This window comes from Plectropomus leopardus, chromosome 17, assembly GCF_008729295.1.
Source record: "Plectropomus leopardus isolate mb chromosome 17, YSFRI_Pleo_2.0, whole genome shotgun sequence".
NCBI lineage: Eukaryota > Metazoa > Chordata > Actinopteri > Perciformes > Serranidae > Plectropomus > Plectropomus leopardus.
The window spans coordinates 9370687-9390554 of NC_056479.1; the positions used below are offsets into that span (position 1 = coordinate 9370687).

At 41.2% G+C, this 19868-nt stretch overlaps 1 protein-coding gene across 1 annotated transcript; it reads right to left on the minus strand.

Annotated features, from left to right (window-relative positions):
* Positions 1 to 1790: 1790 nt before the first annotated feature.
* Positions 1791 to 19048, minus strand: LOC121957166 (neurexophilin-1). The gene is made up of 2 exons (XM_042505690.1): positions 18990 to 19048; positions 1791 to 2618 (listed from the first exon to the last, which is right to left on the minus strand). The coding sequence occupies exons 1-2, from the start codon at positions 19044 to 19046 to the stop codon at positions 1845 to 1847; spliced, it is 831 nt and encodes a 276-aa protein (XP_042361624.1). The 5' UTR covers positions 19047 to 19048; the 3' UTR covers positions 1791 to 1844.
* Between the last annotated feature and the right edge of the window lie 820 nt (positions 19049 to 19868).

The window sequence follows — 19868 nt, forward strand, 5'->3', positions numbered from 1 at the left end:
CTTTAAGAGTGAATTAAAAAAGCTTTGATGTGCAGGTCTTTGTTGCTATCTTTAGCCCTATCGCTGTGTTTTCCCTCCAACTCCTGCTTCTCACTCTCACACAGAGCAGCCGCAGAGGTACATTTATGTCTGGCCTCATGCTACGCCCCCCCCTCCACAGGAGCATCGCTTCATTGAGACTGTTCACTGCTGCGTCAGTCCACCTGGGACATCGCTGCGCAGTTCCAGCCAAGCATGTACAGATCTCGGTTAAATCCCTGATATCAGTGCACATTAAAACAGCTACCGTTTAATGACTCTTCACACCTGCACTGTGACCGTTCACTGTAAAGTCATTGTGCCCTCATGAGCAGGGTTAACGCTAACCTCTCCCTAACAAAATATCAGGCTACCTAATTCATGGCTCCACTGTGCACTCATCTTTACTGATATTGTTTGTGAGAGAAACATGAGACGGGCAAGCCAGTGGCAATTTATCTTAATGAGAGCAGTTAACTCTGGGCTGAGCTTTGGCTGCCGGCTCCACGCGAAAAACCATTCCCGTGAACGTCCTCTTATCCTCCTACCCGCTGACTTGATTTTTAGGAATACATTTCGCCCTCTCGTTGAAACCTTAATTAGTTCTAAAGGAGATTAAATTATATGTAATTATTATGATAATATTTTCATTTATTCAAGATAACGGGCCGACTTTAGTGAGCGCAGTATTTGTCGGGAGAGAGCAATCTGCCTCACACAGTCAAAGTTATCAAGGCGTGAAATCAGGAATCCTGACGGCAACAAAATGTAATCTTTTTCATACAGAGGGGACAATAGAAGGAGCTGCATACTCTAAGTCTCCTTCTCCACTTTAATTAAAACAGCTCACTGAGTCTCTCCCTCTCTTCCTCCCCTGCCTCTCTCCCTCCCTCTCTCTCTCTCTTAAGTGTAGAGGGCCAATTCTATCTCAATGCAGAATCTAGTTATTTCCCTCGCACTGAACTCGTCTTAAGCCCTGGCCCTGAATCTTTGTTGAGCAATTGCTTTTTCTTGCAAATTTTATTATTTTTTCTCCCCCTCTTTTCCCTCTTTTATTGAAACAGAGGTGACATAATGGAGAGATATATTGTGATTAGATTTGGCAGGCTGCAAACGACACAATGTGGGATGCTAACATGTGAGGACAGGAACTTTGTTTAAGGATGGACTTAAAGTTCAGATAAAAAAAGGATGCCCTTTAAAAAAGTGTAACCTAAATGATACCGTGGTCGGTTCCACTTTACATTCATCTGCTCTTTGTGAGAAAAACAACGCTTTGTGTTCCCTCTGGTAACTTTTTAATCATTTACAGCGCGATATTAAACACTGTATGATGTTTGTAATAAAGTCTGGATTTGTATACAACTCTCCAGTGAATCGTATCACGGCCTTAAAAGCTTGCTTTCACTGAAAATGCTGCCTTGTGACTTTGCAAAAGAGCAATACAGTAAAGGGTGATTAAAAGGACATTCAGACAACATTCACAGATGACTTAATGGAGGAGAGAATTAGCTGGCGAGAAGGTGGCATTTAGAAACTGGGTTGAGGTAAGAATGTGCGTGTTTGATTTTCACTACCAGTCCAGTTAATGAATGCTGCAGTTATGCATTCCAAATGCCTCATTATCTGCATACTGTAGTTTTGTTTTGCATATATGTTTTTACATCTTAGAATAGTCAGGCTACAGAGAGAAGGGTTTTTTTTAAGGTGCCACAATGGCATTAAGGACGATTCACAGCCCTGGTTTCTTCCTCGTGTGTCACAGTCACTCCTACTCACCCCCCTTTTCCTCTCCCCTCCCACCTCTCCTCCCCCCTACAAGTCTTCTAGCCCGAGGGCAGGTAGGGCATCTCGTTATGGTAGTTGTAGTCCGGGCAAACCTTCTGGACCAGGCGGTAGTCCGTACTGTAGAAGGAAATGTAGATACAGATGACCTTGAAAGGCTTGGAGCAAATCCAGGACACGTGGCTCTGAATCTGCTCCTGGAAGCAGGTCTTGGATGGGTCGTAGTTGCACAGCGAGGTGCGCTTGCTGCGATCCACCTTCTCATAGTCCACGCGACAGTTGAAGATCTTTGAGTCCTTTGGGTAGACCACGCTCTGGCGCTCCAGGTCAAACTCCACTGCCTTGACGGGTGGCACCAGGCTGACTGAGATGTTGCCCTGACCTGTGGAGTTGTGGCGGAAATAGACGCTGAAGGTGCCGTTACCGTGGTCCACGATTTTGCCGGTGATCAGCAGGTTAAGCCTCACCGTCTTGATATTGGAATAGAAGTCGCCCCAGCCGAACATCTTCTTGAACTTGCCGGTTTTAACAATGGGCCGCCGTTTGACCCTGGAGCTGGAGGCGTCAGGTTTGAGCAGGTCGCTGCCCAACATCTCCCAGAACTCCTGTTTCGAAAACTCCTGTTTGGAGAAAGGGACCGGAGAGCGGTAGGGCAGCTCCAGGGAGGTGGTGTTAGCAGCTCTGCTCTTACTGTGAAGCATCCAGCGGCTCAGGGGCGAGAGGGGAGCCTGCCCGCTCAGGAGGCCCACCGTCTTGGAGGAGTCGTCTGAAGAGCTCTTGGGGCTGGAGGAGTCGTCTTCTTGACCCAGGGCCACCTAAAGAGAAGAGGTGGAGGTGGGGATCAAGGGAGAAAATAGAGAAAGAAAAGTTGGCAGTTATGAGCAACGTAGAAAGAAACGTGGACAGAAAACAAATTAAAGGCTTAATCGATACTTAATTTACCGTTCATACCTCTAGTGGTAGTCACTGTGACATTCTATCAATGTTATATATAAAAATAAATGGTTGAATTTTTGCAGGTATTGCTATTATTACATTCTTGTGTTTACCCCAGCCGTGAGAGAAAATACTTCTTTATGTGTAGTTTTCGCAGAGCCGATGTAATTCCCTAAGCTCCCTAGTAATGGGCTCGTATGCCTCTGCCGAGCTAGTGGAGGCCAGAGGGATCAAAGAACAGATTCAAACAGAAAATCCACACCAAAACTGAATTCACACAAAGCGTGTTACTCCTGTGGGCAGTTTAATCAATACTTCTGAGGGTGGACAATTTTCTACAAAGTCTATAATCCTATAAAACAATAAAGCACTGTCATTAAGAAATGCTTTCACAAGTTGTTTCTCTGACAACAGAGGTTGGAGGTTGATTTATGCACTTATAAAGTGTCTGGGTGCACCAAGAAAGGAGCTGAAACACTCATTTCTACATTAACACAGCATCATCCAGAGTTCTATTTTAATGTTTCATCTCATTTTCACTGGAGCTAACTCGGAAAAAGGTCACTTGAAGATCATCTAATTGGAGAGAAATTGTTCATATATAAAATCTTAAAGGGAGAAACTCAAAGCGGAGAGTCAACTAAGCTGTGTTCACTGTTTTAAAGTGAGCTTTTTGCTTCTTAAGCACTGCGGTCTGAGTCTGAGAACAGGGGAAACTATTATTGCCTCGAAAGATTCGGTCTGAGGATCAAAGTGTTTGAGGAAGGGTGCTGGGTGGGGGGGGGGGGGGGGGGGGGGGGGGGGGGGGGGGGGGGGGGGGGGGGCAGAGAATAAAGTGTAATGTCCAATTAAGACTTCCAGTGTTTTAATTAAAGAAAAAAATCTGTATCGGCGCACACACAAAGCTGTCAGATGCTCTGATCCATCTACTGGAGGGAAAGAGGAGTGAGGGAGATAAGATAGTGCTGCTGTGCTCAGCAGTAGCTTTGTGGACAGTGTGTGAATGTGAGAGCAAAGGAATGGATAATTATTCAACGGTAATGATCTATTAACAGGTTGCTGCTGTCCAATGGAAGTCACCAGCATTACTGTGTCCTTCAGATTTGGCGGCGGAGAACACACACATGCGGCGTTTGTGAATTTTGAGTTGTAAACGTGAACAATAAGTGATGCAAATGCAGGATAAGTTTGTGTGTGTGCGCTCTACCCGGAGAGATTTTACAATGATGCATAATGCATGCATTCCTGTCTGTGCTCTGATCCATCTACTGTCTTGACTGCCAGGGCTTCCTTATACAGGCTTAGTCAGGATTATTAAGTCTGACTCATTTTTATTCCATTTTTATGCAGGTTTTTCAAGCTCGCTCAGATTTGTTCACTTGCACCGCAGTCAGTCAGCGATATTGATTTTCTGTCTCTCTGAAAACGTGTATTTCCTTTCATAACAACGTGTATCGCATTTCAACTGCCTTGCGAGGATTCCCGCTGATGTGATTGTGGTCTGGTGTTTGGACGCACATGAAAGGACTCCCCCTTTTTCCTCTAATATGGCCCTGTTACCACAGGGGTGTGCGGAGGCCAGACGGGCCAGACGCCCTCTCCTCTTGTTACCTGTCTGCTGCTACGCAACACTGCCGCTCAGCCTCCCTACGGGGGCCAGTAACTGCCCTGACAAGGACTCCTTCCTCTCGACTCAGATAGTTCTGATAGCATCTTCGAGAAACTCATTAATATTGGACAAAAAATTTGGAGGAGCTGAAGACGTATTGATTTTAATCTCTTCAGATGTATCTTTGTTTTTTCAGGCCGGCACAGATTGACTTTGATGACAAATACACCGTTCCCCACAGCTCCTATTGAAGGACTAGTTTGTGTTTGATTTCTCCTCTTCAATGAGCTGGTGGCTGCTGGGCACAGAGGGTAGCACTCTGCCTGCCTCCCCAGATAGCACTTAAGAGCCCCTGCGGTGTCCTACAAAACGGCCCTTTAGGGTTCTTGAAAAATATGTCAGTCTTGATTTCTATAAAACTGTCCCCTTGCTTTAAAGATCCTGATCATTTTACCAATGCCACCACTTGTGGAGAGGGACTCTCTGATGGTGCCATCATTCATATCTGAGTGAAAACATATTGCAGAACGCTTTGCCGTAGTTTACACATTGAGCAAGGCATTGCTCCCTCTCTCGCACAGCGTTCATTAGAAAGCCTGGGAGACCCGGCTGCAGAAGGGGAGATGAAGTGAGAATTGTGCTGTTGTTGAACAGAAGATTTAAGTGTCTGGCACTGCTGGAGGTGTCAGATTCAGTGTGCAGCATCATTGTCAAAGACAAATGTTAAAATGAGCTTAATATGGCTCTGAAGAAAAGAAGAAAAAAACTGAGCCAGAGCTGCAATTATTACTGCAGTGAGAGAACACATGCTGTGTGGTCTTCCACACCACCAGGATATCTTTAAATACTAGTGTGGTTCCATCTCTGCAGGTAAATGTTCTGCAGTACTGTTTTTACATACCATTTGCATGTCATCAAACCCCCTGAGATCTGGTTAGTTAGGGCTGGAAGGTATACTCTCAGAATTAAGAGTTGCAAAAGCATTCATCCTGATTGGTTTATTTGAAGAAAGGGTTCTTCAAACTCTTTTCAAGACATAGATTGAACTTTGTTTAGGGTTCACTCACTGCACCCCGAGATAAACAAAGCTTGGGAGCACTTGTGTGCCTTCATAGCATTACTCGCTTTTGAGAGAATTGTCTGCAGGTCTACATCAAAGATAATAGATTTGGGGGCACAATAAACGCGGCAGGTGTATAAGCCATTCCATTAGGAACCTTTTTCATCCGAAGAACATGTTTTGGAAGAAAGAGTTCTTTAGGTATTGTCTGAAAACATCGCTATTAAAGCATTCTCAGCCTGAAATATTCAAATGTTTGCCCGTGTTTCATGTGGTATTTTTTAAATGTACGTTTGCATTTCTTCCAAATACTTTTCAGATATGTCTGTATGTTTGTGTATGTTTATAAGTTCATTCTTTCCTTTCCTTTTTTACATGTTAGAAATTGGTTTTAATTCAGTTCAAATGTAGATGTATTGTTGATATCCATACCATAATTGCCATGCAATACTACATGGTCTACCAGTACTTGGCACTTTGAATTCAGTTCTAACCCCCTGAATATTTGTGAACCATTATTTCTGCAGCTTGTGCCAGACCACATCAGCCCCGTTACTTTGGTAACCTCATGAAGCCCCCCTCTGCTGAACCTGGTGGTGATTTGGGTGGAACCTTTCACAGTTGGTTCAAGGTAAAATCCTTAATGTTGGGCTCCAGGGAGAACATCCTATATACCCATTTTCCACCAAAGTAGCTCTGGTTCAAGTACTGGTGCAATTCATTTTCATTTCATTTTTGGAACTGTGGTACTATCTCGAGAACCCGCCTTTATTTCCACCAGTTTTGAATGGAACCATTGTAATTAATAATGTGTAACATTACAACATAGGGCGTTGTATTATGCACAGTGGAAGTAAACAGTCATAGCAAAATCACAGATTACATTGTTTACCTGCAAACTTCTCTTCTGTTATTACAGATGTGTTACCAACAGTGCCTTGTAAGTGGAAAAAGGGGTATGAAGGGTTTCCGGTGGAACCTTTATACAAAGTTCTACAACGAATAGGGACAAGCTGGAGAACCCTTTATGGTTCTAGTTCTCATCTTTATTACTGAGAGAAAATAAATACCACATTTTCTTTTACAAATACCTTTATATCAATATTGTGACAATATTACAGGGTGAACTATTGGTGCTTTCACAACATATATATGCAATTAGATTTTTGATAATAATCATCAGTAATGTGGAACATATGACTAAGTGAGTAAAGGCACATAATAAAGCAGCTTTTCATCTCCTAACTGCAATGCAGCCTTGAAGACGAAGAAAAGACAACACTTACAATATTATGATATCCAGAATCTAAGAGAATATCTAGTCTCATATCATGATGTCAATATGATATTGATATATTGCCCAGCCCAAGAATCAACAATGCATCTTTAAGGTCACAGAGGTCACACATTATACTGCAGCATAACATTTTTTTCATAATCAAATATTGTTACAATCACTACTTTTATACTTCATTCTGAAAAACTGCACACTGCTACAACTCTCTCGCAACTCTGCATTTAACTAGGAGAGTATATGAGGTGTAAGATTTAACTATCAGCACGCTTCCAACTTTGACTTATGCAGCGTAAGCAAATTGAAACGGAGAAGAAACCCCCCCCGAGTTCACTGTTGTTTTCACAAAGCTAAAAGATTAATGCATTGCTTCACTTTGGTGGAATATTTTTGAATTTTAGCATGCCTACCTCCCCACTGTTTTGTTAACAATGATCACTAACATTGTCTGCTTTTGGTATTCATACAACTTACTTGCTTTCATATTTAAAACACAGTCCAAAAAGTCATCCTTTGATGATGCACCACAAATAATTCACTTTTTTCCCAGTGACCCGTGTAGTAACATTAAAGAACTGTTTAGTCAAGTTTTAAAAAGGACAAATTTCCAGGGCTGCCATTGTAGTGTCAAAGGTGTCCTGTTCGCTAGGTCAGACTAAAATATGTAGCATCTACATATTATAACAGCAAAATGTTGCTTTGGAGGGCCAGAACAAGTGATTTTCAAACTAAGTTTGTTTTGTTTCATGAAGCTTGGCAAGATGTATCCCAGCTTTAAGTGCTGTAGGCAAAGTGTGGGCGATGGGCAATCAGGTCTTAGTGAGGGGGCGGAGGTTCGGGGTGATTTTGTCATTTGTCATGTGCGCTAAGTGAGTCAGTGAAACGGCTGGAGAGGATGGGAGGTGACTGCAGGCTCTGTCGCTGTGGTAATTGTGAGTCATTCAGCCTCAGTGAGCACAGGCCCCAGGCCTCTCTCCCAGCAGGGAGCGAGAGGAGGGGAGCCATCCTCACAAGCCTGCCAGCTCCACAGGCAATAATCAGCCTGTTACAGTGACAGGTACACCGTTTTAACCCCTTTCCCCCTGTGAATGAAGCTCACACTACTGCCATAATGCAGCAGAGAGATCAGGGAGCCACTTAACTGAAATCTGTGCCATAACTTTCACAGACGCAGGGGGACTGGTGACAGACCAGTGTGTCAACCAAAGAATATTGTTCCAAAATTAGACTCCCACTTGAAGTTGCACAGTCAGACTTTACTTGTTAAGTTCCTGGAAGTGAAACAAGTGTTTCAGATGACCATGTTTTACTTAGAAATGTGGGAACTGGAGCTGAAACAGTAATTGATTAGTCAATCCAAAACTATTTTCATCATTGATTCATCATTAAAGTATTTTTTTCTGGCAAAAACACCAAACTCTGGTTCCATCTTGTCAAATGTGAGGATTTGCAGTTTTTTATCATTGTAAATAGAAGTTATTTGGCTGTTAGATTGTTGAAACTTTGTCAGTATCATTTGTTTGAAATGATACGATTTCCATTAATTACACATTTGATAGTATTTAAAGTACTGAGTTACCAATTTTCAATGCAAGATGTACATACTGTTTACCTTATTACAAACGTGTTCAGTGACTTTTTCAAGTTTTCTGTGCAGGTGAATTAATTTCATAAAGACAAATATATCATATTTTGGGTGTCTAGGCATTTTTCTTTATTTTTGTTTTGTTAATTTTTGTTGTTGTTGATGGTGGAAGAGGTTTCAAGTTTAGATTTCAATAATAGCAGTACAAATAAAGTTCTGGTATCATTACAACATTACCTTGGGCATAAGGAAACTGACATTAAATAGACTAAACAAATAATCCATTGAAGCAGATATATTTTTAAAATAGTAATTTCTGTAATTACATTTGATGAAATAACCATGTTTAATATGAAATGAGTAATAATCCAAAGAGAATTATCACCTGTTTGTGCACTTCCCCATCAGCTCAATGGGGCGTAAGCTCTTTGTTTTAATTTCATAGTGGTAACTGTTACTGTAACTTTTACTGTTTTGGTTCACTCTTACTGTGACTCACCTGCCAAGACACATGTAGAGAGAAAAGTATTTATAGTGGCTAAAAAGCCAAATATTTCCCGTGGGAGTTGGTGGAGACCAGAAACAGGACTCCCAATTAATGCTTATGTTGCTTTGTGTCTTCTGGATGTATAAATAGACAACAGTTTGCACACAACTTTTTTCCAGGTTTAACAGGATTTTGACTCATACCTATAATTACATTTTACATATGTTTCACTGCTGTACACTTCCCATTTACATGCAGTCTTTACATAGCTGGCCCCAAGTTATTTCAGGGTTAAATAACTGAGAAAGTATACAGTAGATTAACAAAAATAACTGTTAGTTGCAGCTCTAATGGAGACTGTGGTGCAGAGCATTACTTATTTTTTATTGTCGTTGCTATGTAATAAAAGCTGTTTTTATTGCTTTTATTACCTTTTTTACTATGATATACAGAATGTATCCCAGTAAGAGCTGAGTAGGTCAATGGCTTAAAGGCAACTGGGGATATAGGTAAACTTATATTTGGTTTAATTTAGATGTCTAGGTCATACGATCAAGAGTGTTTTAACACATTTGTAATGACAAGAACACTTAAAATCTCAAAAGTCTTTAACTGCAAGTGCTTACTGCGAAGTATGTCTGTGGTTTGATGTGTGTTATGAGTCTTAAATTGTATTTTTATGGATGCATGATCTGGATTAAAGTAAACCGATTGATTGATACAAAGGATCCTCCTGTAGAGCTATCCAGCGGGGCTGAAAGCATGTGCTGGTCCTGTGGAGCTGACAAGTTCAATAAGCACTCCATTTTCCTCTGGCTGTTGAGTTGAAATCTTCATCTCTAATATGACATCAATTTTTAATTAAAGACCCAGGCAGCTCAGATTTCTTAAGTGTTCGTCAATGCTTTATTCTTTTTTTTTCGTCTTCTTCTCTGTCTGCTCTCTCTGTCTCCAGATCTAATATGCTCACTGCAGGAGACTTCTCTGTTACATGATTAAAGACTGAAAATGGCTGTGCCCTTATAACTAATTATTCTTCTGGCTAGTGTAGATCCAAGAGGAGGTGAGGGAGGGAAAGGTAATTTCACAAGAAACAAGCCATTTGACTCTTAATGAATAATTTACTCCTTCTTCTTGGGGGTCACTGGAGCTCTGATCTGCAGCGGGTGAACAAACACACAACACTTTTTTATTCTAAACTCTTCTCCCGATCTGTTCTTTCTGTCTGCATCCTCCACCCTCGCTTCCCAGCTCATTTTGGGCAGGTTCAGTTGTGTGGTCCCCGTGGAGTTGGGCTTATTTTGTATGCTCGGAGAGAAGCCAAGCTCTGAATTGGCTATCAGATTTTTTACATTATAAGATATTGACAAGTTGGCAATGCAGGGAGGGTGGAGAGGGGACTGTTTCTCCCCAGTTTGTCCCCCGGGGAACAGTGAGCAGAGCATGCACTGATGGGGCGGAGCTGATTAAAGCGCTGCTTCAGTATTCACACCTGTCTGGTAAAAGCTGGAAGGACTCTACAATTGTCTAATGGAGGTTCAGGAATAAACAGCCTCAGTTCACTGCCATCTGATCAAGGGCTGTCTGATATAATGCTGCAGTCTTTCTGTTGGATTTTGAACACCCGCCCAGGAGCTTAAAAACACAGATACATGAACAGTTGCCAGTTTTAATTCTAAAACAATGAAAGCAAATGAATTTCTTGTTTATTTAATTGCTTCAGTAAGAGTCAAATCTAAAGACAATGGTGTTACTGTGCAGCACCCATTTCAAAGTGTGTATTTGTATGAATGGACTCTGGTCACACACAGTAGCACTATAAAGGCCAGTAGTTGACAGCTTTACATACAGATTTGCACCCAAAATCTGTTGGTACTCATCAGTGACATTTAGAGGTGGGCCAGATGTGTTTGGATGGTGAACATGAATGGGTTTCTGATTGTTTTGAATATCTGCCCGGCTTTGCAGACCACGTGCAAACTGCCACAGCAATCTGCTCCTTTAGCTGAAGTCGAACTTTTTTCTCTTCGGCAGCAGTCTTTAACGGATAAAAGCAAATGTGAGCGGGAAGTGAAATCTGATCACAAGTGCTTACTTGTGAAACATTCGACACGCATCCTGACAACAGGTGTGATCTGCAGTCTATTTCAACTGCCTTACAGTGTCATCAGAGGAAAGGACGTGTACGAACTCTTAAACAACCTATTTGTTAAAGCAATACTTTACCCACAGTTTGACCATTTGTATATCAATAATTCACCCTGTCTTACAATTTGTGAAAAAAAAACGTTGTTGTTCTGGCATGCCTCCACGCTGAACAGAGAATCCACAAACACAGAAAATTCTTGATGAACTTGAGTAGAAGGGGGCCAAGTTCATTGACAGCAAAACTATATCAGAACATTTATGTACACTCTTTCACACAACTTGTCGAGTGAGCACACAACATTCTTCTTTGCTATCAGAAGTTAAATATCATTTGAAAAATATACTGTCATCTTTCTAATGAGTCAGTTATAGTCCGCCTGATTGCAAGAGGTCATTTTTTATTTGTAAAAACACTTCACCCACAAAACAATCATTAGTATATCAATTCCTTGCCCTGTTTTACATTAAATTTGTGAGGGAAAAAATTGTTTTTCTGTCATGTCGTCACAGCGAATCTCTAATTATCCTGCTACAGAAGTGAGGAAGTTGGGTGTGGATGTTTGGCCATACAAAGAACATAACACCGCATTCTGGGCTATCTCCTATCAAGAGTCAATGTTTGTGTCTTTAAAAGGGATTTAGTGGCATCCAGCAGTGAGGATTGCAGATTACAACCAGCTGAAACTTTTACTTATAAGAATTCTCTCTGCATTCATTGTTCGGGAGGTTTTTAGGGGAGCCAAATTATCCACAGAGGTCTCCTACATGCTCAAACTAAAGAAATAAAGGTTACAATAATTGCTAGTCATTGTTGTCCTTTATTCTACAGCAATACATTCTCAATTCAATTCAGAAATCTCTGCTCTGCAGGAAATGTTCCTATTATCCATTTATTATACTTGAAACTGTCTTCTTTCAAGCTCAGCCAAATTCCCTGATCCCTGTGGCTGTGCACTACTTTAATTGGAAACCCCCGTAAAGACCCTCAGCGGGCCTTGTCTGGACATGTGCATCACTCTGACCCTGAAAATCACTGTACCGTCACTGGGCAGCATGCTGGTGAACTGCACACTACATGTTCATCCACGCAGAACAGACTGTTTACAGATTGTGAGAGAATATAAATGGGCTTTTGCTCCCCGGTCTCATTCTGATGTGATATCCAGCAGCTCCAGTCCCGCCATGATGAGGTCATCAGCATGGACCTCGGAGCCTGCAGCATCAGAAAAAGCTTCAGTTTCCTGCAGTGTTAAACTGCACTGACACCCTGATGTTCCCCTCACAAATAAACCCTCGTCCCCTGGTCCCACACCGCTTTTTCTAATATTGTTTGGATGCCTACTTGAAACGATGAAAATTCCATTCTATATTGACACTTTTCACAACGCAGTAAAACAACTTTTACTATTGTCAGTTCCAGCAGAAGCTCTCTGAAATTAAAACGTCTGTTATGGATTTTCCCATCCTTAGTTATTCCTGCGTGTGAAAGTCAAGCACATTTTATCTGGATCCCCTGGGAGTTATATCCACTCATTTCACCCAAGGCTACAAGTCATTTTTCTTTAAGCTGTGTGCACCGTAATCCACCCTTCACTATCCGAACCAGCAGACAAACCTACAGATTTTTTTCTTCCAGGATCTGCTCTGTCTCCCCTGCAGTCTCCCAGAGAGCAATGCCACAATAAATTGTGCTGCTTTTGAGCAGACAACGTATTCTGTCTCAGGACAGCTTGCCGCTTCACTATGAAGGGCTGTCAGTGTGTCAGGGAGCGTACGTTCTCTCTGTCCGTCTCTCTTGGCCTCTCTCTCTGTCTCTCTCGGCTATGGGGCTACTGGGAGCCTGAGGGAGGAGGAGGAGGAGGAGCGGAGGGGAAGGACAGGCGGTCCCCCTGCTGGCTTCCTCAGTGGGTGGTCAGGGGAAAAGAGGTGCACCTCTGGGTTCACTCTCACTGTGGTTGTGCATAACTCAAGCTGTTTTACAGCACAAGCTATGAGCTGCAGAGGTTGTCCATTATCACTCCGGTCGCCATTTAGCACTTCTTCATCTTTGTATGTTGTTTTTGTGATTGCTCATTGTTGGAATATTTATTTGAAAAATTTAAAAAATTGATGTGAAAAGTCAGAGCAAATTAGTTTAAAGCAGAAGGAACGAATCATACAGATGCAACTAGATGTGCCGGTAGAGTCAAAAAAGGCCGATTTTGTGGCTTCAAGAACACAAATTACATTAAAGGGAAAAAAACAACAATCGTGCAGTTATCTGTGCAAACCAACTCCTTTTATAAATTTAGATCCACAATACAAACAACACAAGCAGCTGGCTTCTAAATCTGACATTTCATTGTGAAAATCAACTCTTTGTTTTAGAGAAACTGCAAATCTTCACATTTTGAGAAGCTGGAAGCTGCAAATGTCCATATTTGCTTGAAAAAATATTTTTGACCAGTTGTTCAATTAAGTAATCATTACTGCTTTGTAAATGGGAATCGACAAGATGAAACTATAAGAAACACCTTCTGCATTTACAGAAGATGTTTCTTATAGTTTCATGAGTTGTGTGTGCTCACCCAGGCTATACTGCAATCATTCTAACGATGGCAAACATGAGGAGTGCACATTATCGTGCTACTGATGATGCAGATGTCACGACCTGATAATTGTCCCTCTCACATCATCCCCTCATGTTTATCAAGTACGCTACAGATGTCATGGGCACAATAAACTGTTGTGTCTGCTTTCACTGTGCCTCTACAGCCGAACCCTCCTTTATGATAGAAATTTGACAATTATGAATGGGTTTTGTGTTTCCTGCGTGTGTGTGGGATGTGAGGTGAAGCTTATGAGCTCTGACATACAGATTGCAACAGTGATAGCAAAAAGGAAGACTCAGGAGAGTGAGAAAGCCCCCCCATCCACAAAAAAAAATTAGTATTCATCCTGCTGCTGCTGTCTCACATTTGTGTCTGTGTGTGCTATATATGCTTTATCAGACGTTGAGTTTTTTTCTATTTGTTTTCTCGGGATTAGAGTGGTATTTCTGCTTAGCCGGGGATGTATCTGGGTGGACAAGGTCAGCGACCCTGTGAGGAGGACAGGTATCTAAGAAGCATGAATCTAAGACTTTGTGACAGGCCAAAATGGAGAGAGGAGTCTGATGTGGTTAGAATTAACGCCAAGCAGACTCTGCTTTTTAATCTTACACACAAATACTCATGTTTGCACAGTGTGTGTTTTTGCATTGTTGCACCAAGCTGTCTGGTTGAGTTGCGGGCAAACAGTTTTGCTCAGATTGTCATGCATTTTGTTGTCTCAGTTGTGTTACTGTTATGTTATGATTCAAGTGTCCCCTTGCTGTGGTGCACTCTGTGCAGCCTAATCACAATCCCGTCTTTGTCATGAAAGGGATTGTGGCTCTGTGAAGCTCTCAATGTAAGAACATAATTTGTTTTTTAATTGACGTGCCGTCTTAAATAAGTTTCTTTGCTGACGGCAAAGTCGAATAGAGGGTGATGGTAGAAATTTGAAAGTGGGAAACTGAATACTGTAGCACTAGATACCTATTTACGAATTCATACAAGTGTCATGCTTTCTTTATATTTTCAAATTACCTCCAAGCACAGAAACCTTGGAATATGTATGAATGTCTCCAGAGAAATCCAATCTGCAAAAAAGTGACATTCTGTGCAGGGCTACAGAGGTGAAATTCAGCTATCAAGCACGATGGTCAGCGTCTGCGTCTGCACTGAAAGCAATCAGAGGGAGTATAAAGCCGTCCTGTCTCTCATGGCCACAGAGGAGGCTACCTGAGGGCTCATCCCTTCCAGAAAAATTCCTGTGTGAAAGAGCAGCTGCAAGCTCAATGTGAGAACACATGAGCTCCCCCATCTCTGCCGATCTTTACCACATGAAGGTTATAGCACGTGCAAGGTCAGAATTCCTCAATTAATAAGCTCCTTTGTGGGTGTGTTTTGAACAAACACGTTTATGTCTCAGTGTTGAGTGAATTTTTAATTATGTTTCAAACCTATTTGAAATGACCTGGTATTTTGAGCAAAAATTTACATCTAAGTGGAATGATTTTAGGGTGATTGCAGGGCAGAGAGAGTCTGTGGTTCACCAGGGCAGACAAGTTCAACGCCCTGTTCTGTTGCACTTCTTTCTTCTGCTTGTAGTTATTCAGATTGTTGACCTTATCTCTTCCCAGATTTCACCGGCTGGTCTGGGGATTCGGATTGTCAACCGCAGTTCAGCCACACTGCTGCAGTTGTAATTATATGTGGATTAAGTGTATTTTCTTTGGATGCTTTTGTGCAAAGGGAGGAAAGAGTCTGCCATGACTGTCAATGAGGTGTGTAAACCTCTAAAGGCAGCTGTTTAACTTATTCTTTTTTTTAGCCTTTTCTCTACACCTCTTCTCACTTCCTCCATCACTGCTCTGTACCTGCTCTGTGTATTTTCAGTGTGTCAACTTATCGTCTAGAGCCACCTGTCTCTCCTCGGCGCTCGCATCTGCTACATCTGTTTAGTGATGAATTATGTCCTTACAGAGACTGTAACTTTCACATAAACACTAAAATAAATAGTCAGATGACAGACTGGTCAGAAGAGCTGCAAATATTAATCTTTTAATTGTTAACCGTTAAATTAATCGCCAACAATTTGATGAGTGATTATTCGGTATGAGTAACTTTATAAGAAAGATGGCAAAATTCTGAGTCTGGCTGTGGATATTTTCTGGTTTCTTTACTCCTCTGTGACAGTAAATGAATATTTTTTGGGCTGTAGACAAAATAAGACAGCTGAGGACATCATCTTTCACCATTTTCACCATTTTATAGACCAAACAACTATTTGATTAAATGGTTTGCTCAACCAAACAACACATCCATTAATCGGGAAAATGATCAACAGATCGATCGACAATAAAAGTAACCACTTCATAAAAAATCACATCCATTTGATAGTTCGAGCTTTTTAAATATAGAACTTTGCAGCTTTTGCTGATGAGCTTTTTTTCAATGTTTTGTCGATCAAATGATTAATCGATTAATCAGAAAAGTAAGAACAGATTGATCAGTAATGAAAACAACCGTTACAGTAGTTGCAGCCCTGCTTAACAGGAACCATTTTTTATAATCAATGAATAATTTAAGTCATTTTTTGAGCATATACCCCAAACATGTCTTAAATGTGAGGCTTTTGCTGCTTTTGCTGCAGAGCACTCTTTACTTTTTTGACAATTTGTCAAGTAAGCGATTAATTGATTAATCATGTAAAGAGAAAATTAATGATAATGAAGTTAATAGAAATGTCAGTTACAGCTTATCAGCAACTATTTTGATAATTGAATAATCATTTAAGTCATTTCTTGAGCAAAAACCACACACATTTGACGGCTTCAGTTTCTCAAATATGAAACTTTTGCTGCTTTTGCTAAAGAGTGATTATTTACATTTTTTGACGTTTTGTTGAACAACTAATCGATTAATCATGGAAAAATAGCAGATAAATTAGTAATGAAAATAACTGTTAGTTGCAGCTTTAGTTAACATCATGGTTAACCTAACACGCTTAACCAACAACTGACCACTAATTACAAGGACAATGAAAAGACACTAAATATGAAATTACGCTCCTTAATACACCACAGATTATTCTCCTGATATGTGCACATCAGCCACTTCATACACTGAAATGAACCCAGTCAGTCTGTCGAGCATCACAGAAGAAAAATAACTCGAACCGCTGCCAAAAATAAACACAATTTCTCAAGCAGTCAATTATACAAGTGAGATGGTTTTATATTATTCATAACCCTTCAATTCAAATACAGAGAATAATTAACATTTGAAACACATCATTCATCACATAAACAACAACCAAAATGGCACCTTGTGTTAATAGTCGTCTGTATTAGCAGTCATTTGCAAAAGGCCCCTCGAGACCTAAAACCCTCTCTGAGAATTGCGGAGCTATTACAACAGAAAATCATCCAAATCTAATTTTAATGCATAGTAGGCTTATATGAGTATTAATCACTGCTCTGTAGCATAATAAAAAGTTACTTAATTTATTAATTCCCCCATAATTTATCAATGTTAGGGGAGCTAATGAATTAGCCCAGATCTCCTGCTGAGGGATGTCATGTACGTTTTTCATAGATACATGGTCTGGAGAGGGAGAAAAGGGCCCCGGTTAATTTCATTATCATTAGCCACAGACCTTTTGGGGTACAATAGGCTGTAGCCCTGCAGCTCACAAAAAAATGCTCCCAGAACCAAGACAACACAAGAGTGAGCGTTAAGCCTATTATCCCGCACTCTTGTATCTCGTTATACAACGGCTGAAAAAGCACTCATCCCCCATATTTTAAATCAGCGTGTGGTCTCGTCTCTCTCAGATCTGCTCTGTTTCAAACTAAATAAATCTGTGTGTGTTTAGTCTTTCACAACCCCCTTACTGTTAGACCCTCAAATCACCAAAAGGGCCATTATTTCTCGGCAAGCACCTGAATAATACGTTAAAATGAAAACGACAAGGTCATCCTTGAAGGGATGCCGACACAAACGGGTGCACCAAACAAGCGCTCACTTGAATATTTCCACCGCACTGATGTGTTTTTTGGAGCTTGCTCATTTCCTGGGCCTGTGAAACTCAGCCCAGGGGTTTCCGAGCAAAAGGGTGTTCAAGTTTTCTCATGTGAATCAAGAGCTGATTTCTCATTAAAGGCTGCTTTTTAATAAATCTGTGAGCGTAGATGAAAGAGGAGTGGGTGATCCAAATTTTGATAGTGTGGTTATGTAATGTTGAAGGTATTCATTAAAGTTGCGGAAACGCTTCGTGTTTACACATCTGGTGTTATAGGTCAGCGAGGGTCCTTGGGGATGGTATCATGGTTTACTTATATATACTGGAGGTTTGTAGTAGTACTTCATTTATTATTAGTTGGCTCAATTAAAGAACAGAGATTCTAATGAGATTTTTCACTGCAGTTCAAAGTTATCTCACCAGCCACAGTGTAAATTCTGTGTTTAATCATATCTGACATGAAGGTGAGAGTCCTCAGGATAAAGACTTTATTAAAAAAGAGCTGCTTGTCTCATCTTTCTGTAGATCTTTGGCATGAAAAGTACTCCATCCTGTTACTGTAGGATCTGTCCTACACTCACGACTATTACCCTAGAACCTTATGTTGCAATTGTTTGTAGTAAATCAAATAAAATCAAATACATCTGGTCTGGTTAAAACATTACAAAATTACCTCAACTTGTCTTGTCAAATTCAGTCAACTTAAAATTTTAAGGTAATCCGTACACTCACTTTTTAAAGTGGGGTAAAGTAAACCCACTTTCCTACATATGAATTTTGTTTGCAGCTGACAGAAGCTGTGTTTAAGTAAAAACATACAAACATGACAAACTGCTGAAAACTTTCTTTTCTTGCCTGGCCTAAAAGTCAAAGAAAGAAGATCACACCTGCCTGTCATATGTCAACTTTTCGTGTGTTTTTTTTTTTATTGAAAATGATCACTTTCTTGAGCACTTACACACTTTCAGGTGATTCTATGATAAAGATTGGATGATACGTTTAAATCCTCTGAGCAGGCACAGATCAGAGCACACTGACACCGGCTGCACGCTGCGCTCCGCACGTGTCCTCTGGGAATACAGTGCACCCGCCGTACTTGAGCCCAGTAGGGTCACACTGAATGCTATTTACTTCATAATTATAAGAGCGGCAAAATAACACAGACATCAGCACAAGTGGAAACAGAGGACAGAGCACAGCAGGCGGGAATTATCCCTGCATCTCTGCATGAAACACAAATAACCTGCTAATTTATCATTTTGACCAGCGTCATCTCACTTCCACATGTTTGTGCGCACAATTTTAGTCAATTTATAATCACGAGTTTGTAAGTTGTTTTTTTTTTTTGTTTTTTTTTTGGCGTTTGGCGTGCAGGCACCTTTTCGTACCTCGTGACGCAGGCACAAGGTGTTAGATGTGAAAAAGCTGATTTGGAGCAAGATGCGTAAAGACTTTCCCCCTCTCCCACTCTTTTCTTACCAAACAAGCGGTTCCGTTGAGGAGGAGTAGGATGAAGCCGCGGTTAGGACGCATCATTCCGGCGCGTAAAACCCACAGCTCCCCCTCCCCGGTAGCAGAAAACAGAAATTTAAAAAAACTCCCGCACACGGGCTTTTCCTCCTTCAGGAAGATGTTCTTCCTCCGGCACCGGATCCCTCTCGGCTGACGCACGGTCCCATGTCCAAGGCAGGCTGAACTGCAGCTTCCACAAAGAAAAGCACTTGGAGTCACCCCCTTTTTTTTTTTTTTTTTTTTTTGTCTTTTGCTTTTGTCCCCCCACCAATCCCGGGTTTGAGTCAAATTAGTTGTGGTATGAGAAATCCATGAGTCTGCGGTAGGCTGTTATCATCCATGCAAACAGATAGAAAGAGATCCCAGCTCAGAATGGAATGCTGGGAAGTGCATATCTAGTCATCGGTGCCAGTGGAGATCCTGGAGTGATGGAGCTGCAGCCTCCTGCACAAACTGAGCGATGCTGAGACTGGCAAGAGCGAACACACGTTTTAACAGTTTCTACTCTCTCTCCCTCTCTCTTTCTCTCTCTCTGTATGTGCCTCTCCCCACGAATCTCTTCCCTCTCTCTCCCCCTTTCTCTCTCTTCCCCCCTCCCTCATCTTTATCTCTCTCCACCTATCCAGCATCTCCCCTCTCCCTCTTTCAGCCACTTTCTCTGATCTCATCCACTTAATTCATTCTGCATACAATCAAATAAAAAAAACAATTAAAATGAATAAGCAGTAGCTACACAACAATAAACATCTGTTCCACTTGTATGAGTGCATCTGCCTCTATTTTCCCATCCCTAACCAATATATATATAGATATATGACTTTTTTCCCCAGCCCTCCTCACTAATCC